The sequence below is a fragment of the Leuciscus leuciscus genome, assembly GCF_965113295.1.
Source record: "Leuciscus leuciscus genome assembly, chromosome: 7".
NCBI classification, from domain to species: domain Eukaryota; kingdom Metazoa; phylum Chordata; class Actinopteri; order Cypriniformes; family Leuciscidae; genus Leuciscus; species Leuciscus leuciscus.
In genome coordinates this window covers 35,194,437-35,218,930 of record NC_138731.1, presented here as the reverse complement: position 1 = coordinate 35,218,930, position 24,494 = coordinate 35,194,437, and the positions used below count along the sequence as shown (strand labels likewise).

Genomic DNA, 24,494 nt, shown 5'->3' with positions numbered 1-24,494 from the left:
AATAAAAAAACACTATGGAAGTCAATGGCGACCTTCAACTGTCTGGTTACCAACATTCTTTCAAATATCTTCTTTTTTGTCCAACAGAAGAAAGACACTCATAAAGTTTTGGAACAACATAAGGGTGAGTATATGATGACAACACATTACATTTTTGAGTGAACTATCCCTTTGATTTTCATTAATGTGTAAAATGCATTTAACAAAAACACACAAGATGCAAGCATATTCATACAAATTCAAGGTTTTTACTGATGGTTTCAGGACATGGCACAAACACACATTTGGCCAAAGGGCAATGCACTACTGTTGGAGAGAGAGCATTGAGGTACTTGAAAATCTTAGATCACTGACACTTGTGGGAAAAAGAAAAGAAAATGCATGTACATCTGAGGAATTTTTAAACCCCTTGACCCTAAATCTGTCAATCATCCATACAACCTCTCATTTGCACAATGAAAACAGGATGCAAAAACAAGCCAGGTGAATAGAAAGAGAATAAAACATTAGTCCGCTCAACATGGTCACTGAACAGACCCGTTGACAAAAGGCAGCAAACAGGGAAAACAACGGAGACTGTATATTAGTGCGATTCCATTTCCCTCTAAGCCAAACACATTCATTTGCAGGAAGCACACCTGCAGGCAGCACAGACATGATTGATAAATAACACATCTGATTATGCTTTCAGGGCAGAGATGTCTGACTAATGACCACAAACACACTGACACTCAAATTAAGCTGTATGACAAAACAAAAATGCGTGTGGAAATGAGTGAAAATTACATTTCACACACATATATATATATAGGCAGCTATAAAAAGTCTTGCATACGAGTTGGCTTTAACAATCAAAATAGAGGAACAATTGTCTAAAGAATTCTAAAATGACAGCTTAAAGGTATAGTTCATCCAAAATGAAAATTCATAATCATTCCTTTATTCGGTGGAACACAAAAGGAGATGTTTAACTGAAATGTCTACGCAGCTTTTTACCATACAATAAACTGTGAATAATAACCACAATTGTCAAGCAATATTTTTATTGAATAATAACTTACATTTTGGTCTGTTTCTCACACAAAGCTAGAGTGCAACAGTACCCACACACTTTTTCAGTGCCCTTGGTTCTGGAAATATGTTTCACATAGCCTTCACTGAAAAGTTACCATGAACCAAACTAACCAGCTACAAGGTGAATCACAACATTACAAACTTTAATGCGAAGCGAGAAAAAAAAAAAACTACTTGAAAATTGGACAAAAAGATTTACAAGACTGTGTACGTAACGGCTTTAATGAGGGAAGGAACTACATAGCAAATGACAATCAAATTAAAAAGATAAAACAATAGATTTAAAGATTTTGATTGTGCATATAGAAACAACGTATTTTACGTTTATTACAAAATATGCATATATTTAAGTAGTTTAAGATTTTATTTTATAGTAGTTTGATGCTTTTATTGTTTTTATGTTATTTTTGACAGACCATGGTAACCATCCACGTTCATTGTATGGAGGAAAGCCACATGAAGCCATGTTCTTCAAGAAATGACAACAGAATTTTCATTTTAGGGTGAGCTGTCTCTTTAAGCTCTGACGTCAATTAAAACTATAAATAACTACAATGCCTCCCTATTGGAAAATAAATTAATTGTGCACATCTGAATTACCTGCTAGCAATTTGCTTTTATATTTCATGCATGAATCCAATATTGTGCGCGTATGAAGTCACCGTTATGAACCTTTTGCTTTAACCAAAACAGCAGTTTTCCATCTTTGATCTCAACTGGATGTGAAACAGCAGGAAGTGTATCTTAAGCAATATCAAAACAATTTGTAAAACCTGCTTCACAATCCATAGTTCTTTTATCCTCAGATTGGGTTGAAATGCTGGGCTGTTATGCAGTCTTAAAAGAGTTCAAGGGGGTCAAACGTTGTAGTCGGGTGCTTTGCCCTGCGGTCCTCTAAGGTGGATCTGCAGAGTGATGAACGCACCCACCGTCACGTGAAAGAGGATCTGCCACACGTTACGGAGTTCATACAGATACATGTTGCATAGGCAGATCATAGCAAAGGCCAGGAATGACTTGATGTTCCTCCAAACTGAGAAGTAGGCGAACAAATAACACTACATGTAGAAAAAGAAACAAGAGAAATGCATTTTTAAGCATGAACAGGCAAATTCAGCTTTGTTTTAAGAATAAATATATAGGGGTGACCCCGAATAGTCGAAGATTCGATGCTTCGATAGGAGGAGCCTGATTCGACTACCGATCTCACGGTCGAATCTTCGCAGAGGTGTTATGAAACGAGGATCATGCCACTTTGGCTATATGAGGGCGCTCAATGTCTGATTTCACATAGAACTAGCTTTTATGTAAATACATTTATATTCAGCCTATTATGATAATGCTGTAGGCCTATATAAAAATGTGCAAAGAAAGAAGCTTTTAATAAATATTTTTTAACGTGCGTGAATAAATCCAAACACCCCGTGACAGATTTAAGTTTCACTTTCAATCCGTGACCGACAGAGGAGCGTCTTCGCGGCAAGGATTTAAATCTTTAACAATGTCTCTGGGATAAGAAAATCTAAAGTGTGGATGTACACGATTAGAAAGGATATTCTCCAAGGCTGGATTTAGCATCAGGAAAACCATGATCGCACTTCTGCCGGCCAACGTTAACATGTTTCACGCATAGACTGGGTTTCACGTTAGAATGTATTTTATCCGCGCGCACAATTTGAAAAGACTCCAACGGACAGACAGAGTGAAAGACTGGATTTGTTCTCTCGATCAGGTATCAGGTACAAGTGATTTCAAAACTTTTCAGCTGGTTCTAATTTTATTTTTGGATGCTGTGAACATTTTTAGCTAAAAAGACTGCCTCTCCAGTTTAGCATTATTGTTGTTTCTGCAGTTAAAAAGGCAAAGTTGAAAATTCTGGCTACTATCGTTATTTTAATAATTTCTTTATTTTTATTTTATTTATTAATCTGTCAGGGTTATCTAATCTAACTATTTGTGGCTTGTGTTTTGAATATATATGTTCCCCTGCACTTCAGGCATTTTGCACACATTTGCTCCTCATCCTGTGACTTGATTCTGATTTATTTCGTTTTGTATTTTTATTTATTAGAAAGGTATATTCTGTTCTAATTTGATTTAGTAAATTAATTGTTTATTTTTTCGGTGCATCGATGTTGTGCTGTAGGCTGGCCTGCTCGCACAGGTAATTTAGCCGATTTAATTTGATTTGCATGTGAAATGCAAATCTGCAGTGTGGCCTTTCTGGAGTTATTTATGTTATTTCTTAGTTTTATTGATCAAAAATGTTTTTATACATTTTCTTCTATATCTTTGTCTGATTTTCTGTACATCGCGGCTTTGAAACGTTAAAGCCCCGCCCCCATACACATGATTCGACTATTAGTCGACTATAGGCAAGACATGACGATTCTGATTCGACTATGAAAATCCATAGTCGGGGACAGCCCTATAAATATAAGAGAATGTAGTGAGGTTTAGGCCCTACTATTCAAAACCATGGGGTCGGTACGATTTTTAATGATTTTGAAAAGTCTCTTATGCTCATCAAGGCTGCATTTATTTGATAAAAAAAAAAACAGAACAAACCGTAGTATTGTGAAATATTATTACGATTTAAAATCAGTTTGCTTTATTTTATTTATTTTTTTTATGATGCAAAGCTGGATTTTCAGCATCATTACTCCAGTCTTCAGTGTCACATGATCCTTCAGAAATCATTCTAAGATGCTGATTTGGTGCTCTTTTCTGTGTATTTTCTGAAAATAAGTCTTATTATCGTAATCTCAGTTTTGCTTCTCAACTAAAAATGTATTTTGTTTTAGGAATATATTTTTACAGGGAAACAAGCAAAAATACAGATTTTTTGTTGTTGTTTTTTTGGCTGTGCAGAATATGAGTGAGGGTATTGAAAAACTACTACTAATAAAAAGCATCTACAATGCCAGCTGCTGTTTTTTGATACTAGTAAAAAGGCAATGTTTCTTCAATTTTCCAGATTACGCTTTTACGCGACAGTGAGGAAAAGTGTGATATATTAGCATTGGTTGGTCAGACCGAGACAGAGAGCAGAAGAAATGAAGCCTGGCAGGCCGACAGTAATTCACGGTCTGACTGCCGTCACTTACCTGATACACACAGGCCGCGGTTCCAAGGAAAAAAGCAATTACGTAATTAAAGTCTTCATCCTCGTTCTGCAGATGGAGCAGAAAAAGAGAAATGACAGTGTGCTGTGTTAAAGAGTGGACAAATTACAACAGGAAGCCATGTGCTAAAACAGGATGAATTAGAAAGGGAGAGTCAGGACTCGACGGCTCACTTATCAGTGCAATATAAAAAGCGAAGCAAAACTGTTCTGTTTATGGTAGAGGAAAATCACATTACATCTAAGTGCAAAATCTGACAAATTATTCAAGAGTGCTGTTACTATCCATTAGGTATGATTAATTATATTACAATGGCACTTATACATTTACAAGTAATGTTAAGTCTGATGTGTTAATCAATAAAAAGAAACAAAGCCCAAAATAAAGTGCCTTACCTGCAATACGCTTTCTATTGCGTGGACTCCCCGCAGCAAATTAAGAGCGCCGCACAGGACACTTAGGATGCAGGCGACGATACCCGACAGGGTGACGGCCTCCAACATTTGATTAGGAGCTGCAGGAAGAAATCAAGCAGAAAATCCATGTCAAACTGTAGCAAAGTAACTAGATTTGAACATTTTCTTCAGGAAACCTGCGGTGCAAAACTTTCTGCCAAGGTGCTAGGCTGTTCTGAGTGGTCTTTCAAAATGTTCTACTTCTTGAGAACAAAGGGAAGTTTACAAGTTGTGTTCACAGTGTGTTCCCTACCAATGCCTTTATATTTAGACTGCTTGTGTTCTGAGAAGCCGTTGATTGATCCAATGTCCTCCGCGGAGAGCTGATAAGGAGGCCGGAGCTTGATCTCAGTCTGCATGTCGGCTAGATTAATCTTGGTGGAGAGGGAACGTGGGCTATTGTAACGTTGCTTGGTTTTCCGAATGAAGTTATCTGTCGAAATCATAGAAACGGCAGAGTAAATAGATGCTTCAATCACTACATGGTCTATATGTTACAAATGGCTTCAGTTCATTTCAAATCACATTAAATGGAAAGTCTGCAGGATGCATCTTATGTGGAACATTTAAATGTAGTCACTTTTGAGGCTCCATTAACGTTTACTCAAACTCACCATGTGCATAATGCTCTTCAGAGACTCAACTAATGCTCAAGATTGGTGAAACTGCCCATGTAGAACTAATTACTACACATACTTTTCAGTGTTGAATAAAAACTAAATGTGATAATTATAGATAATTAACAACAAAATAATGGCAAGAAAAAAATATTTTTCTATGGAGTTCTCCTGACTCTTATAGGCACTAAACAGATTCTTTTAATTCTTAAAAAAACATGGTTATTGGTTTGAATCAGCCTGATAAATCCATCAGAGCTGCGTTTCCCAAAAGCATTGTTAGCCTAAACAGGTCATAGTGACCAATGCTGCAGTGCCAAGGGTTTCAACGATCTACTTAGGCTTACAATGCTTTTGGGGGAAACAGTTCATAATGGTTACTGAATCAACATCAAGTTATTATTACTTTAAGTGATATCCATATAAAAATAAGGTAGCTTTTGTGTACTTAAGGTTCAGCAAACTTAAAACAGAATCACTACTGACTTGAGGGTTGTTCATAAGACAATGTAGTTGAAGATACACATGATACAATTTTGAGAATTTATATTTTGAAAACAAATTTAAATGTTATTTTTATATAAAAAAATTATAGTCCCCTTCTGGAAAAACTGATTTCTGAAACCTGTCCCAATCCTCTTTAGAAACTCACCAAACTCAATAAAAGAGAAAGGCCTCAAAGCGCTGTTGATCCGCTTGGTGTCATACGTGACGATGAACTCTCTCTGAAGCTCGTCCAGGAAGCTGAAGGCCAGGACATTGGGATAGTTTTCTGTGCAAACCATCATGTACCCAACTCCGAGAGAGCTTGTAAAACTATGGAAGGCAAGATAAGTCATAGTTTGCATCATACTTTTTAGAGTCGATTTAATTTCAATTAAGTTAAGGACAAATTATGTTGACATACAGTACATTGACAGTGTTGGGTGGCAACGCGTGAAAACATGACGTCTGTCACAGATAGCGTGGGGAAGGTCATTCAATGGACATGAGAATCCAAACGTCCAAAGCGTATAAAAATCACCCTTCACCCTCTGTTTTACACCTGCTCTAGATCTGAACAGTTTAGTAACTCGCCTCAGGAAAGAAGAAACTTTGTCAACGTGTCTCTTCATGTTAACGTCTGTTTGAGAGATGAAACGATCCATTGAGGCACTCCAGAGAGAGAAAGAGATGACTCGTTTCTGCCTGCTTGTGAAGTTTGGAGTGATGAATAGCAGCCAGGCTATGAAATGGTCACCCCTGGGTCTCTCAGTGCAACGCATCTGAATTAGACCTTGCTGAAGGGGAAGTTTTAGGCAACAGAAAAATTGGCAATCAGAGCACTCCACCCTCACTGTGTCATTTGTTTTTGCTGGGATGTTTTAATTAAAGGGATGGTCCCCCAAAAATGAAAAATGTGTCATCATTTAGTCACTGATGGCATTCTAAATGTTAGAGTTTGAATTCTGGATAAATTGAGAATCATGATTTTTTTTTGTTTCAAATAGAGATCATGATTCTCCCAGGATTCTGATCAGATAACTAAACAAAATAATGTAATTTGTTACTAGATTGAGGTTCTGACAAAATGGTAATTGCAGCAGTTTTTAAAAGTGTAAAAAAAAAAAGTATTATCTGTTTGAATGAATGATTCAATGACTCACTTATAAATACTTCACTTGTTTTATTACTGGATGAATCAGCGTTTTTGAAGAATCTCTTGAATGAATGATTCAATGACAAATAATTTTTTTAACGTAACTTGTCACCACCTAGTAGCGTAACGATGTAATCAATGCAATAGTTATTTAAAGCGCCACGTTACTTTCAAAAGGTGATTTATTCTATTTTGTTAGACATAACTGGTCTTTTTTTTTTTAATCTGAAATATAAACTTATATCCAAGGACTTCTGTGATTTTTATTTTATTTTTTAAATATTTGTAACAGAAAGAATAATACCACCATGTGGTTGAAAAGACTGTTTAACTTTAATACCTGGAACGGTACACAGAAGTCACGGTTCGGTTCATACCTCGGTTCAGACATCACGGTTCGGTACAATGGAGGGAAAAGCAAAACAAAAATGTAAAAGGCAATTTTTTTTATTGTGCATGTCTGTAGGCTGTTCCACCAATGGAAAATAAATGTTTTAAACCTTGTATTTTTTAAATAAGTTTTATTAATAAAGTAAAGGCATAGAACCAGTTTATTTGTAGTGCATTGCCAATAGTTTTATATAATTAGTTTATTAATTAAATTAATAAAAAAGACAAAAAGACCTTGAGATATGTTTGGTAATTGTACCTGAATGAATTTAAAATTCATTTGTTATATTTCAGATCAATATATTTGTTTTCCTTAAAATTTTAATAACACTAACTTTATTCTCATCTGAATTATAAATAATTTATTTCTGTATAAAATAATACTACCATTAAAAACAAATTGGATTTTCTTTTAATCAATGTAGAATGTGTAACTTACTCACTGTGTTGGGTGACAGTTGTAGGTTACAGTTTGACAAAAGTTTACAGTTTGACAAAAGCACAAATATAAGTAAACACTTTGCAGTTTGAATGATGTCCAATGAACAAAATGAGTTTGTTTTTATGTTTCCACTGTTCGATCGTGCCCGCGCCTCTCTGAACACACACACACACAACATTTTCCAGCATTGCAAACTTGACATCGCAGCCTGTCCATTATAGCCTGTCTATGATTATAGCCATAGATATTATGTCTATGATTATAGCCCATAAGTTATAGCCACGGAGCTTCAGAGCTAAGGCGGAGCTACAGATTAGGTGTCCCTAAAGAACCCGCGTATCTAACAGTAGTTCCGCATTACATTAATTAATTTGCACGCGAGTTTTATTTATTTTTATACCGTGTATTCTCCGTGTGTATCCATGCACCGAACCGTGATGCCCGTACCGTCTCAGTTCAATACGAATACATGTACCGTTCCACCCCTAATACCTATACACATGACACTGCTCTCTCTGGGTCAGTGGCAGATCTGAATGTTCTAGTGTGATTTTGTCTGGTTTGAATTGAGATCGCATTCTTTTAACGATTAATCGTGCAGCTCTACCAAATGTGCATGAGTTCTTCCACAAAACACAAAAGGAGATATTTTGAAGAATGGTACGGCTACCATTAGTGTATGCATATAGCTATTAGCTAACATGCAGTGACCACAACCTGTCAAGCTCCAAAATGGATGCATGAGTGGACCACGTTTACTGTGCTTTTATGTTATTTTTTGGAGCTGGACAGCCCATGTCACTCTATTCATGGATTTCATCAGGTCCCTTTCCACAGGTGTATTAATCAAGCACAATGCAGTCTGCATTCATAATCTAGGTGCTTGATTTTATACACCTGTGGAAAGGGACCTGATGAAACCCATGAATATGCTTTCATTGTATGGAAAAGAACAGCGTGAGGGTGAGTAAATAATGATAGAATGTTTAGGTTTGGGTGAACTGTTCCTTTAGCTGCAAATGTATCAAAATGTTTTCACACCAAACTGAATTGAAATAGATGCTGCATGTACAATAGTTTCTACATTTAGCCTCCGTGGCCACCACAACTTCCTGTATAGTGCAGTGTATGGGAATTGAGAGAAAACTAAGCACAAAATTAAATATTGAGGAACTGTCACACAACAGGACAAAGAAATATTATCCTTCTTTATGCTAAAGCTATCTACAGATATTTAAAAGTAAATGAAACTAAAAAATCTTTATATTATATATATAGTACAGGCCAAAAGTTTGGACACATTACTATTTTTAATGTTTTTGAAAGAAGTTTCTTCTGCTCATCAAGCCTGCATTTATTTGATCAAAAATACAGACTTTTTTTTTTTATATATTGTGATATATTATTACAATTTAAAATAATTGGTTTTCAATTTATTATACTTTAAATTCTATCATTTATTTCTGTGATGCAAAGCTGAATTTTCAGGATCATTACTCCAGTCTTCAGTGTCACATGTGACATGTCTATCACATGATCCTTTAGAAATCATTCTAATATTCTGATTTATTATGAGTGTTGGAAACAGTTCTGCTGCCTAATATATTTAATGAATAAAAGGTTAAAAAGAACTGCATTTATTCAAAATAAAAAATATATATTTTCTAATAATATAAATCTTCTTTACGATCACTTTTGATCAATTTAACACATCCTTGCTGAATAAAAGTATTGATTTATTTCAAAAAAAGAAAGATTAAAAAAATTTACTGACCCCAAATTACTGACCAGTAGTGTATATTATTGTTACAAAAGATTTCTATTTTTAAAACATTTTCTTCTTTTTTTTCTTCTTTTTATTCATCAAAGTATCCTAAAAAACGATCACAGGTTATGAAAAAATATTAAACAGCAGAACTGTTTCCAACTTTGATAATGAATCATCATATTACAATGGTTTCTAAAGGAACATGTGATAGACTGGAGTAATGATCCTGAAAATTCAGCTTTGCATCACAGAAATAAATGATAATTTAAAGTATAATAAATTGAAAACCAATTATTTTCAATTGTAATAATATATCACAATATTAAAAAAAAAAGTCTGTATTTTTGATCAAATAAATGCAGGCTTGATGAGCAGAAGAAACTTCTTTCAAAAACATTAAAAACAGTAATGTTTCCAAACTTTTGGCCTGTACTGTATATATTTTCAATAGTTCAGCAAGGATGCATTAAATTGAACTTATAAAACAGATAGTTCCAGTCCTTGATTCCGATTGGTTGATTCAGACGTTTTACTGCACCAGTATTACTATTATTATTATCAGTATTACAGCGCCACTGCGTCTGTGAGTTGCTTTTCAACCATTCCGCTTCTGAAGAACTACATTGCTTGTCGGAAGAAGAAGAATTTTTATCAATAGCATTACCGGTACATTTTTGTGTCTGTGTGTGTGATTACTTAAGGACACCTTGCCGGGTATGTGGAAAAAATGTTTTATAAAAGCAATAGGCCCAGTGAAGCCGTGATTTACAGGGAATTTCGAAGGCACGACCCAGAGCTTTAATAAGCAACAGTAACAACATTCTGGAACTCATTACTAAAATGTGATGTTTCAGTATAATATATACTTAAAGGGACTGTGTGTAGGAATTTCTCCCATCTAGTGGTGAAATTGTATTTTGCATTCAAACGAATAATGCTCTCCAGCGCCTCACTTTTTCAAATGCGCGTTGCATCTACGGTTGCCGTTATGTACCAAAAAGCTATGACAGGATGTCTTATAATAGCACTTCGAGTTTTTCATCGGGTGAACAGGTTTGTTATTTAAAACAAACTGAAACTTGAAACAACGAAAAAAAGAATGTTACAGTTATCAATTACTGACTGTGAAAAACATTAACTATGGTAATTAGTAGTAATGCCGCCTTTACTCGTTATATTTTTTGAAGTACGTGCATTGTTAGATATCATCATCATCATCAGAGCCTTCTCTAACGTTCCTTTACTCAATAGCTGCTATTCATCAAAGAGCCTGTTTAACTTTTAACTATAAATGTTCGACTGTCTATATAATAAAGTACACAACCAAGCAATGAAAAAAAGCTTGTAATTAAGACCGTAACATTGATTTACCTGTCGAGAAGAAAGCAGGAAACTTCAGGGTCTCTTTTGAAAGCTTTCTCCTGCATTAGCTATCCCGACATTAACCCTTGTTTTTGTAATCTCCGGTCACGTTTCCTTTTACGGTCTATTTTGGACTTTTTCGATGACAAGGACTCCTTATCCTGTGACTCAGCATATGTATGAATGAACGGTGTATAAATAATCGTGCAGTGTGCATCCTTTTAAACTTGCCGCGGCAGTGACAAGCGCCTCTCACTGCTCTGCGCCTCCGCTTCTGCTGGCTTCAGTCACGTGACGCTGGTTCTGAACGAAAACGCGTTGTGGAAACGCCTTGGCCTAGTACTTTTTGTCCCTCTCTGCTATTATAGTTTTTCAAGATGGCGGAACTACATGGAAGCCTCCGTGGACCTACCCGTCCTATGTATATAAAGATAATAAATTCTTCGTTTACGAGGATTAGTCTGATCATTGGCATAGGTATTTGTACACCATTGAGGGCATATTTATGAATAAAAATATTGATTTTAGATAATAAAATACCTAAAAAGCTACACATAGTCCCTTTAAGTGTTATGTTAATAATTAGGGGAGGGGGCTCAGTAATTATGCGTTTCAAATAAAAATTCCTTTGCAAGGAGGAACATGCAGACCTTGTCAAAAATGGCTTTATAAATGCATTTCCAGTGTAGTGCACTGCAAACACCAGTTTGTTTTCACACTGACGACAGTGTTCAAATGGTTTAACAACATTCACACACATCCTCAAGCAAACTGCATTGATAACTCACTTGATGTTGTATATGCCAGATCTAAGTGAGCAGCGATCAGGAAACTGGCTGAGTTTTTTGGACAGACTCTTGAGATGTTTCTTGGTCTCCTGAAGCCCTTTATCCTGTTCATAGTCAGTGGAGGCCGAGAGAGGTAGACCATCCCTCACTCTCACCACAGAGGCAAACAGGACCATAGACATCTTACAGGCAGCTCAGTGGACACCTGGAAGAACAGGACAAAATTAATCATTCAGTGCAAATAATGCAAACAATACTCCATTTTTCCCCACTCCCGTGTTTTCTGCTGACAAAACAGAATGTAATATACAAAGTAGATATTAAATTAACATAAATAAACCTATAAATAGCTAGACTCACGTATAAATACTTTAATATTAAACTCTACGTAGACTCATGACATCTGCAGCACACTGTGCTAGGCTAATCATAACATTAGCACGTTTGCTGACAACTTATCACATAACATCGGCTGATGGTTCTATGTACTCACCAAAATCACACATCTGATTATACGGAGTTATTATACTTTAATTAAACGCGAACAATTAAAACTACACATTGCAATTATACGCAGTGATGTGGAGTAGATGCCACTGCTACCATAGCAAGACTAGCGTGAGTGACACTGCATGCATTATCATCACTGATAGCTTTACATACCTACTGACATGAGCCGTTTTAAAACATATTAAGACATTATAATCCTTTTTGAATGATTTTGCTGATGTATTATTGTGGTCGCTGAGCTCTTCCTGCAGGTCTCATAGCGGACGGTTCTGCTAACGTTTGATAAAGCTTCGGCTGTCTTCGTCTCATTTTCGTCGTTGTTCGGCTTCGCTTCGGCTCTGTTCGTCGGTGTGTGAGTCTGTGTGACGTGGCTGGAGGAAAAGCATTATGGGTCACTAAAAGTGAACATCAGCAAACCAGTTAGTGAAATCATTTTTGGGGGGGAAATTGGATGTGACACTAAGATTTTATAAAGTAATACTTTGGCATAAACTGAAAAACAATAAAAATGACAAAACTCCCTCTAAGATTTTCAAATTCATGTGAATCTTAGTAGTTTATTTTTACATTTTAGTATTGTTTTAGCATTATCAAATGAAACCTAGTATCTACTTTTTTTTTCTGTGGTGTAATGTTCCTCTGGATAAGAAGATCATTTTTTAAATTATATAAATTACTAAATGTGCTAAATGAAGGTGTGATTTACACCGTGTCCTAACCAGCCGCGACGGCGACACACGACGATTCTATTTTAGAAACGGTTTCTATTTTTCTGCAACATCGCGCTGGAACAACTAACAAAAAGTGTGGCAATGATAATCTCAGGTACAGTTTATGTGCTTTATTTAATGTTATACTACAGGGCCGTTGAATGCTTGAATCTGATTGGTTGAAGAACGTTCTAAGGTGTGCATTATTTTCAGGGAAACGCACGGCTAAAGTAGTTCCAGGCAGGTCTTGACCGCATTACAGTTCCATATCACTTCGCGTAGTCAACTGTAATAACGGAAAATAGGATACAATTCATAACAAGAAAAAACATTTAGCCCCATGCGCTTGATCTGCAATTTTCAATGTCTAGCTTCACAATCAATGGAAACATGCAGTTTAATTTTAATAAATAAAGTATAGTCCTATATAATCAATAGAAAATTAAACTCAATATAGGCTAAATGGATATAGGCTAGTCCTGCAGCACGGATTTTTATTGCAGATAATTTAACAAATAAATAATTATTGATAGGCCTACTTGTTGAAAGGGCTTTGTGTTTCATTTATTTGGCTAGTCTACTGTCATCTGTCAAAAATATAAAATAAAAATAAAAAAGAATGAACGAATTAATTAAAACGAATTGAATTAATAAATAAAAAATAATAATGACGCACATGCTTTTCTGTCTCATTATTGCAACATCTCTCTCTAATAACTGCATTAATAACTGCATAAAGCCGGGAACACACTTTAAGGCCGGTTATGAATGTAATTTGATACTTATGACTGATCATGCCCAAACGCGTGTTCAGCGCGTTCAGTCTGTGTTCAAAGTCGGTGTTTAAAATCTGCTGCAGTCGATGAAAACAGTCAGAGAATGTGTCAGCTAGTCGTGTGTCCCCAGCATTAGTCTGCTATCAGCGGCTCAAACCTCCGTTACTAACTCTGAAATTACGTTTTGGAATTAGCAACGGAGGCATGGGATTAGATGCGTAAGAAATTAGGCTACGTTCACACTGCAGGCTGAAACGACCCAATTCCGATTTTTTTGCCCCTATGCGACCTGTATCTGATCTTTTCATGACAGTCTGAACGACACAGATCCGATCTTTTCAAATGCGACCCAGGCCACTTGGGTATGTGGTCCCAAATCCGATACATATCCGATCTTTTCAAATGCGACTTCAGTCTGAACGGCCAGGTCGCATGTATCCGACCCGCACGTCACTGATACACGAAAAACGTCATAATCCTGCGTTGAAGTAGTCGTCGGTTTGAAAACGGACTGCATATTCGTCGAGCTGAGGTAAATCTGCCAAACGGGTCGACCTCGACGAGCCCGTTAATAAAAAAATAAATAAAAAAAAGCCCACGGCCATTATATATACGTTATGTTAACTTATTTGTGCTGAATCTGATATTAGATAGGTCAGCGGCTGCTGTCTGGCTCTTGTGTAACGGTCGCTGCGCGCTCGTGTGTGTGAGAGAATCACAGTTAAAGTTTAGCTACTTCCGCAAACAACAAGTGACGTCGTTGACCGTTGAGTACTCTTCTGCGCATGCGGGTCACTTCTGGGTCATTTCACGTTCACACAGGAGATCACAAAAGGTCGCATTTAATTGGAAATGTGAACGGCCTTGCAAAAAAATCGATTTTTAAAAAAAAATCGGAATTGAGCATTAAGCCCTGCAGTGTGAACATACAAGAGCGTTTTAATGACAAAAACTTTACAAACGTCTTGAAATACATAATCTGAACAATGTTTCGAGGTGTGGTAACTGTAGTATAAGCGGAATAATTGACTTCAGGCCGTTGAATTATTAGAAAAATAATGCACACCCGAGGTGTAACGGCCACTCCGCTTCGCGTCGTGACCGCATTACCACCTCGGGTGTGCATTATTTTTCTAATAATTCAACGGCCTGTCGTCAATTATTCCTTACTTAAAAGCGTGTAATGTGACTTTGAATATCATTTAGTGCTCCAGCTTTGTAGCTGTAAAAGCAACAATGGATAATTCACCTCAGATCTCGAAATTAAACAAATGGAAACAATAACGTTCAAACTGTGAACAAACAAGTGTATTATTTGACAAAGATTGTTTTAGTAACTCAGTAGCCTATGTATTTGAATAATGTTTAAATGGTGTATTATTTGTGAATTTGATTATGTAGCCTATCCATTTTCTTGCAATTGCCGTCCCAAATGGCACACTTCATTTGCACTGTCCCGACAGTCAAAGCGACGTTACGTCACGAAAGTGCGGACTCACAGAGGAAGACCGCGAGTGCTTAGGGTGCCATTTGGGACAGGGCTGTGCACTTGCCGCGAGAGCCCGCCCACACGCTGTTCTGATTGGCTGTGGGTTTTGATTAAAGTAGCTTGTCCTCTGATTTTTCCCAAAATGTATTTGTTATATCAGAAGAATGTAGGCTAGATGTGTGTGTGTGTGTGTGTGTGTGTGTGTGTGTGTGTGTGTGTGTGTGTGTGTGTGTGTGTGTGTGTGTGTGTGTGTGTGCGAGAGAGAGCGAGAGAGAGAGAGAGAGAGAGAGAGAGAGAGAGAGAGAGAGTGAGTGAGTGAGTGCAGGCGCATGCACTTCTATAATCTATATATTCTATAATCTTTTGACTTTTATTTTTAATTTCTCTAAACTTTTTTTTAAGGTGTTGCAGCCATCAAAATCAAAATGTGTTTATATTTACATTGGACATCTTTTCTTTGAACAAATCAGATTCTTGCCCAACTTTTCTGGAAATGGGGTTGTAAATCAATTTCATTCAGTGACAAAAAATAGATGAACAAACACGAAACTGTTTTGATGGAATAAATCACATCACAAACGTTGTTGTTGGATGACACGTCAAAAAATAGAGCAGAGACGGTCGATTAATGTGTCAAATGTGATTTAGTGATGGTCAAGTGGAAAAGGTGGAGGGAAATCTTATCCTATAATGTTTCATGTTCAATGTTGTGTGACTTCTGCATACACATCATCACATATCAATTTTGCAGCCCCAGTTTTGAATTTAAAGATAACATCTTAAAATTCTTTAAGATCATAAACCACAAAATCAGACTTGCTTTTTGTAGTTCTGTCAGTGTTGAAATAGTAATAGCATGATCTTTGATGTGAATCGTTCAAATTCATCCATCACACGCTCTTCTGAATTCCATGTCTTTACAAGGATGAAACGGAGAGCTCTTCAGGCTAAAGTGACCTCCTGGAAACATCCACTCCACACAGCCATGCATTAAAGATTGATGTTCTACACGGACAGCTTGACGAATAGCCGGCATTTGTAAAGCTATGTATTTAGTGCAGGACTGTCAGGGTGACAAGTGAAGATGTTGTCATTCATTCTGACAGGATGTGGAGTGGTAGAGTGGGCTGACTGTGCCGTGGTTGTACCTCTGAAAATACTGCAGAAACATATGGAGGAGTAAAAGATCAAGCTCAGTGGGTTGGGCAAAGCCGATATAGACATTACTAGGAAAAGCTACCTCTCGTCAAATGCTCATTCATCCCTAAAGCACCCCTATAATGACTGATCCAGTATAGGTCTGTGTAATATCATTTCAATGGATGATTAAAAACAACAGCAGAATCATTATGCATTTCAATGGATGCTAAACTCAGCCTCTGTCTTTTTCATTAAACCCAATTACAGCTCAAAAGTGTTTTTTCTTATTATGTTGCTGCTGCAAAAACATATGCTTTTTTTTAAACTTAAGCTTGTATTGATTTCTTGGCAAGTGGTGCATATCATTTTGATTATTGCTTTCAGAGCAAGGGTGGAGGAAATCTTTATTCCTCCAGTAAAGATAATTAAATTTAATTCAATTTTGTATAGCGCTTTTCACAATACATATCGTTTCAAAGCAGCTTTACAGAAATCTACATTTCAATTTAGAGTAATCTGTTATCAGAGGTGACCAAGTAATGTCCATAGCCTATGTCAAAAATGTAGCCTACAGTTCTAAGATAATACAAATCATGCCGTTATCCTGTATTAATTTAGGCAGGGCAATGATCTCATTAAAGCAATTATAGGACAAGTTTTGATCATTATGATTAAAATATATGGAAAATTTGGCAGTGGTGTATGTTGATTCAGAGCTGGCATCATCTGAAGTCCTCGCTGATGTTGGCGTCATCTCTAGTCTACACATAATGGGGTTGTATTTATGCCATTGACTTCTGTCAGTGAGAGATCTGTCCTGTTGATGTGTATTATTGAATATTTCCACAGGCTATTCATTTTCACGCCACAAGCTGAAAGGACTGTGTTGAACTAACTGATCATTTCAGCAGGTGAAACAATGCTCTATAAACAGGGCAATGTAACTGGAGAGACAATTTGCACTGTAGTCAAGTATTGACAAAATAATATATCAGGCTTTATAGATTCACGGTCTCAAAAATTGAATTATGGGTATAAATGAATTTACATATAATATTGATTAACAGTACAGGGACTCCTGTCATTCTGTTTGCCTTTCACACACACTGTGTCTGTGTATTAATGATAAGGAAATTTCATAATCGGTGCATTATTATCGGCTCATTCGTTTTTTAGTCAAACGTGGATCTTGAAAGGTTTCTTCCCTGCCTGAGAATAGGAAAACATCTCAGTAGCAGACAATTTTATGCCAGTATTTAGGGGTGGGCGATATAACCAAAATCTTATTTCACGATATCAGGATAGTTATTTTTGCTATAAGGTTTTACGAAATTGACATTTTTGATACAATTGAAATTTCATAATTCTTGTCAATATCACAAAAACTTTATATTAGCTTAACTACAAAAAAAAAAAAAAAAAAAAAACTCTCAATTTAACTCTCTGAGGACAAGTTAACAGTCTGTGATTAAATAAGAACAAAGAAACTAATTACAAGTGATAGGAAAATAAACTCATATACCTACCTTTTCCGTTTTGTCTGATTTGTCGTTGTGTTTTCAGATTTGTTATTTTGTTTTCATAAATGTTATTGTGTTTTCTAACTTGTTAATTTGTGTTTAGTCTTTCCATTGCGTTATAAATTTGTCGTTTTGTTTTTGGAATTGTGTTTTGTTTTGCACTTCTCGGCCACCGTAACAATAGAACAAAGACTCAAATGAAAAACTTCGAACCCCCGAAATAAGAATTACTACATAAATGGTATAATCCACTGTATAAAAAAAACAGTCATCACTATGTAAATTATCATTAAAGTTACAAAAGTGATTCAGTCAAGAACAGTGAGATTTTCTCTCTTTTGTAGTTTGATTAACATTAAAGACAGACAGCAGCAGGTTTATTAGGCTGCTGTCACTTTAAGAGCTAATGCACGGATCCAATATACTGTTACACGTGCATTTTCTTTCTCAACTGTTTATGCTCACTTAAGACATAAATGACTGTTTACGAGGATACTTGCAAAAACAGGCATTTTGACATAAGTGTGTGTATTCGTCCGTTCATGCACAACAACTGTTCACTGCAAAAAGAACTGTTCGCTCACTGCACTATGAGCAGCGGCTTTATGTGCGCGCGTCTCTCAGACTGACAGTGCTCAGAAACAGTCTCTCAGAAAGCACGTGCATATAGCGAAATTAGTTATTTTTTGCTGCTTATTGCACTTTAATGGTTTAATATCACTTGTTTTTTAATCGGGATGCTTAAAAACACATTCAAATGATAAGCTATGGTGATGGAGCAGCACAGCAAGATTTCTACCGGTATCACCCACGGCCCACCCCTTATGTAGTTGCTTTATGCTAGTATTTGATGGATACAAAGTTTTTGGCCTGCATTCAATCTTCACTGGCAAACAATTTCCTGGAGATAAAGAGGTGGTTGACAATCTGTCTGGATTATGACAGCTCACTATATCCTGGATGTTTAAGGTCAGAGAGAATGGATACACTTTATTAACTTTTGGCATCACCCAATTATACAGAGGAACATACAGTATGTACTCTGTATTACACACAGGTGTTTATCTTCCATTTCTTTACTTTCATTTAAGCTGGCATTTTCTTGTCCTGTTTTTACCCCTGGTTCTGACTGGTGCATCCAGGCAAAATAATTGCCTGCACCCTCAGTAGCTTCCTCCATGTAATTCTGATGGAACCATCCCTCTCTCCAAACCATTAAACAGTCACATATTGCACTTGACAACACATGCTTTTCACCAGCAGGTGTTTCTCCACGGGCAGCAGTTTAAATGTCCAAAAGTGACTCATCCCTTGAGTTTCCAATCTGCCAAACCTCTTACAAGGGTTCCTATGGGGTTTGATGGCAAAGGCCTCGGATCGTTTGAGATCATGACATAATTAGTCCAGGAAAACTTTCGTAAACAGAAACACCTGACAGAAAAGTTTGATATGAAATTACTCAGAAACCGCACAGTAGTGCTAGTTTTCTCAGTTTCATCAGGTCGTTTATTTGTTGTACTCTGTTGTAGCAACCATGACAGCATGGGTGCTAATTGACAGCAGGGGAAGAATAATTTTCTACTTTTCAAAAGTAATGACATATCTACCCATATTTACCATGTGAGTGTCTACAAAAAGACGAACAAAAAAAAAAGAACAGCATCAAAAACAGCAGTTTTTGGTCAGACGTCTCACTCTGTTGGCTTCATTAACCTGACAAAATGTCTAATTTCAAATAGTAGGATAAAAGTTGATATCTAATAAGCATGTGTGCATGTATTTTCACCCCATTTACAGGGAAGTAAAATAGTTGAATGCTAGGGAAAAGTTTTTTTTAAAGTATGTCACCTTATTGCAGACAATAGTTTCCAAATAGAAAACAAATGATCTGTCAGCCAGGCAGACAAAATCAGCAAACTAACCCACATTTGTCCTTTGGTTTTGTACAAACAAAAGCTCTGAACAAATTGTCCAAAAAAACCCCCAAAAAACTCACAGGTATGATGCCAAAGTGATGCAATGTGGCTACTAATATTTTCTGGGCATTATTTTTTAGCACAATGTTGTCAAAAAGAGCCTGCCCAGGTCTCTATTATAAAATATTATAAGATCTTTATTTTAAAGTATTATAATATGCCTTCAATTTAAGTCAATGGATTTTTTCACCATCATCCCCTGGGTAAGAAGTAATAGTGAAGCTCTATTACAACCCTGCTTGCATTTCATGGCTATGTTTATAACCAAATAAGAAATATTAACATAATATTATATGAATAATTTGGACAATGGTTCTTGGAAACGAATGCCTTTTATTTTGCATTGTGTTCATCAATGCAGCAAAACTGTACATATGGCTGGGCACAAAAAAAATAAAGGCGACAGTGACTTCTTGGCATCGTGGTTGCTCCCACATTTCACAGACCTTTGGGATAAGACAAAGCACATCTTTCCACAACAGAAAAACTCAAAGGAACCAGATGAAAGTCCCTGACCATCCAAATATTGATGAAAATGTCAATGCACAAACGAACCATGTCTCGACAACAATGTCACGTAATGAGACAAACCTGTGCAAGCGCTCATTCATTACATCTGTCATTTTGGACCATTATTGAACATGTTCTGACAAGCTATCCCAACCCTTCCCCTCATTTGGACCCTTTTACCATCAGCTACATGATACAAATCCAGCATGTGATCTTTATTCTTCACTCTTAAAGACAGTATTTGAACTTGAAGCCATTATCTCACATATAATTGACATCTATGCATCAGCGTTCCTTGGCTCATGTTTTATTCAATGCTTCTTGCCGCAAATTTGGCAAGGAAATGTAAACTGAAATCCTGTTCAATGATTTTTTTGTTTTTGTGTTCCATCTCCCAAAGACACATGTAAACAATTCATAATTCGGCGACGTGAATAGAGAACACTCAACTGGATTGCAAATTACGGTGAGCGCTAGTGCTCTTCAATTGTGTTTCGCTATCCCTGAGAACCTTATTTATAATGAAACAAACCAAGCTTCTGAATTATGCAACAAAAGTTCAGCTACAAGACCATTAAATATGTATACTGCCTAGAGCAGGGAGTTTTCCACACACACAATAGTGTAGTCGCCACAGAGATATTGGGAATGGTTGTGGTATCACTAAGAGTGCCAACATCTGGCAGAGAGCAAGTAAAAAGGATCCTCCGGCACTACACTGTTTAAACCAGCGAGACATGTTAAATGAGCATCACTCAACATGCCTTAAAGCAAACCATCTCCCTCCTGAATAAATGAAGATGTTATGATCTTCGGTTCCCATCATCAACTTTTGCATCCATGCTTGGAAGAGGAAATGTCCATGTGTATTAGAGATCAAGAGTAGCATTGTAAATCAGAAAGAGGGGTGGGTCATAGACTACATAACCAGTCTAGACGTTCAAACCAGACAAGACTTTTAAAATAATCAGAACAATAACTTACAGTGGAACGTGAAGGGCCAAGAATTGCAAGGATTCCAGAATTAATTCTATCCATTTTTTTTGCATTTCCAGTTTTGTTACATCATTTTATTCTGTCACAGCTGACAATAAAACAAGGGGAAAAATACTTTGAATACATGTCCTTGTATTTGATCCTGTATTTTGGCGCAAGTACTGTATTTCTCGAAAATAGTAAAATATTTGGACGACAATTATTCAAACATTTAAGGCCACAAAGTTCAGCTACAACATCTTTCTCCATCTTTTTTTTGATGATGTCATACGGCATTTTTTTCCTTTTTCCTTTTTTACAAAAATATTTGCAATACGATTGTACACATTATTCCTCCTAGCTGGAATGGGAGTGATGGCAGAGTATCCTGGAAAAAACTGGTTTCCCCCAATAAACACCAGCCACCCATCACACGTACGGGACCCTGGCGAGTGAGGGCCCAGTGTTGCATAGATTTCAGGTGTGGATTTCAGTAACGTAAGTCACAGTATTTGGAAACAATTTCACAAAATGTCGGAGGACATAAAAAAACAAAACAAAGCAAAAATATCTGAAGTGGTCTGATGGTCATACATTGGTATTATAAACATAAGGGCACAGCTGTATAAAAAAATAGCCTTTTAAGCTGAGGTTTCAAGTCTGTGGCATCAGTGCTGGGATGTCCCTGCCCAAGTCACAGTGCAATGATAGGCTCCTCCCATCTACAGGAACCACGCCCACACTATTAGAGCTCCTCCTTCCGCTTGCCCACTTTCTCTTGGTCCCGGCCCCTGAGACTTCTCATGAAACCAGTAAAGCCAGCTTCCTGTATGGTGTAGACAGTATACACAGTGAGAAATGAAAAACAGTTTATCTCATAATGTGAAAATAATCACCACAGTGGCCCCAACATTTTTTTTGGATGCTTCAATTCAAATTCATGAAATTTATATCAAATAAAGACAACTGAGACTAAATAAACCATGTGGCATTCGCAAACAAATTATGCTAGAACTTTTCTGTCTCTGCTGGGATTTTTAGTGCATGTATGTATCACACAGGTAATTTAAAGCAAAGTAACCACAGGTGAACTGTAGTTCATCACATTAACTGTGGACATGTTTCACGGAAGGTGACGCCGCACTAGAAAAGCGTAAGAAATTACTTCAGACTCAGGATATGATACAACAGGATGATGTCAGGCTGTCTTTTTGACTAAAAGAAAGGGGATTTTTTTTATCATTTTAAATAATTTAAATATTTTTATATATTAACAATAATTTTACACCGTGTCTACACACGCCACAACAGAAGCTGTCTATACTGGATGCGACAAGTGACCGTAGCAAATCCATTTGTCCTTCCTATGAAGAATCATGACATTCATGAGTGCTTGGAGTACATCATAAATAGAACGAGGCATCAGTTTTCGGTCAGGGATTTGTCGTATCATGTCATGCTGCATCCAGTGTAGACAGCATCACTGTTTATAATGGGTTCTATTTTCTTTTGTCACGTCGCTGGCATTCAGTGAAGACACGGTGTTAGTGGGCCCTGGGGCTCCCATTCCATTCAATAACAAATTTTAAAATAACATAAAACATAAACAATAATTATGTTTAAATAAATACACATATTTTAACACAATACATATGGTTGGAACTAGATGGAGCACAAATCTAATTGTACCTGAAGTTTGACAATCAGAAGGATCTCAATCATGATCCAATCATTATAATTTCAAACCCATTAAATATTTTGCTTGAAAAGTTTGCTAGTGCTTTCGCTACAATAATGCAACTTATTTTGATATTTTGTCAAATGCGATAAATGTTTAAGTGTTCCATTGTATTATATTCAAATCACTCACATGAAAGATCACTTACCCCTCTTTCCCCATTGTATTTCTCGCTGAACTTCCCATAGTTGTAATAGTTGAATGTAGGGTAGCCCTCAACTCCTTCCTGTTTACACAACTCATGGTTTTGTCCCTTTGTGCAGTCCACCGCAGCATATGCAATCTGAAAGAAATTAAAGCATGATTATTTTTAAATTAATGTTTTGTCATAGACTAACTAACTTTATTTCCCTACGTATGTTGCATCAGATCCAGTAGTATTACTATGGTAATATGATATGCACAAAGCTGTGGTAGAATCGATCAGGACTTTTTGGACACATAAGAGTAGGCCTACACTTTTTTTCAAAGTTAAAAAGGCATGAGTTGATTGACTCATGAGTTGAGCTGAATGTAACATGTGGGGAGGAATTATGCTGCCTGATCATGGTTTCAATGAGTGTGTTTACATGTACCCTCATAATGCCATTATAATGGGATTTCGGCAATATTGCGATTAAACTTTACCTCATGTTAACGCAATACTTCGCTCAAACTAATGCGATTTAAGCTCAATCATAGTAACCATACTCGCATTGAAATATCTCGCATATAAAACTATCTGGCGTACGCTGAACTTAATCGCAATAAACAAGCATGTAAACACCTTAATCGCATTATTACCGCTCTGACCAATGTGCGCATGTGCTCGGACGTGCACGGATGTCGTGTGTCGTTCACACAAGTTCATTAATGTTTTTGAATGAATAATGAAACGTTATTCTGAATTTCTCCCTTCACTCTGAATCATACCTGTCAACATTTGGGTACCAAAATACGGGAGACCTGGGGGGTGTTTCAGTTCCACCACATGCGGTTTCATGTCATCTAGCCTATACATTACACACCCCATCGCCAAATCATAGAAAAATTCAGTTAAGACAGTTGTATTCATCTTAACAATACACAACAAATCAATATAGCCTACAGAAAAACAGATTTCTAAAATAAGGTATAGGCCACAAATCTGTGAGTAGGCTACAGTTTTCAAGACTGAACAGGACGGGTGATGTTGTGTAATATTCAGTTACTGTAAGAAACTGTTCCAGCGGGTGGAGTTTACCGGTAGTGAATATTAGCCTACTCATCACCTGTGTATAGCCTACTCCATTAACTGGAACAGATTTTCACTGGACCTGAATATTACATCCAAATATTGTTATGTAATCAATCAGCATATTGTTGTGTAACTTCACCTATTGGAACAGTATTTCACAATTTTTCACAGGAACTGAATATTACAAACAACTATTGCGAAAGAACGATTGCGAAAGCGTGCACGGTTTATGAATTTGTTCACTGTTACCGTTGTAGGCTACGTAGTTTTTTTT

At 36.7% G+C, this 24,494-nt stretch overlaps 2 protein-coding genes across 2 annotated transcripts in view; both read right to left on the bottom strand.

The window, feature by feature from the left end:
* Positions 1-228: 228 nt before the first annotated feature.
* Positions 229-12,513, bottom strand: sec22a (SEC22 homolog A, vesicle trafficking protein). The gene is made up of 7 exons (XM_082175967.1): positions 12,324-12,513; positions 11,661-11,865; positions 5,924-6,087; positions 4,908-5,087; positions 4,595-4,713; positions 4,182-4,247; positions 229-2,132 (listed from the first exon to the last, which is right to left on the bottom strand). The coding sequence occupies exons 2-7, from the start codon at positions 11,840-11,842 to the stop codon at positions 1,932-1,934; spliced, it is 912 nt and encodes a 303-aa protein (XP_082032093.1). The 5' UTR covers positions 11,843-11,865; positions 12,324-12,513; the 3' UTR covers positions 229-1,931.
* Positions 12,514-20,094: 7,581 nt separating this feature from the next.
* pdia5 (protein disulfide isomerase family A, member 5) overlaps positions 20,095-24,494 on the bottom strand; it is a 60,593-nt gene continuing 56,193 nt past the window's right edge. The window contains exons 16-17 of the mRNA XM_082175947.1: positions 23,153-23,287; positions 20,095-22,092 (exon numbers count right to left, since the gene is read on the bottom strand). Of these exons, the coding sequence (XP_082032073.1) occupies positions 22,012-22,092; positions 23,153-23,287 (216 nt within the window). The 3' untranslated portion in view covers positions 20,095-22,011. The remainder of the gene's footprint in view (positions 22,093-23,152; positions 23,288-24,494) is intronic.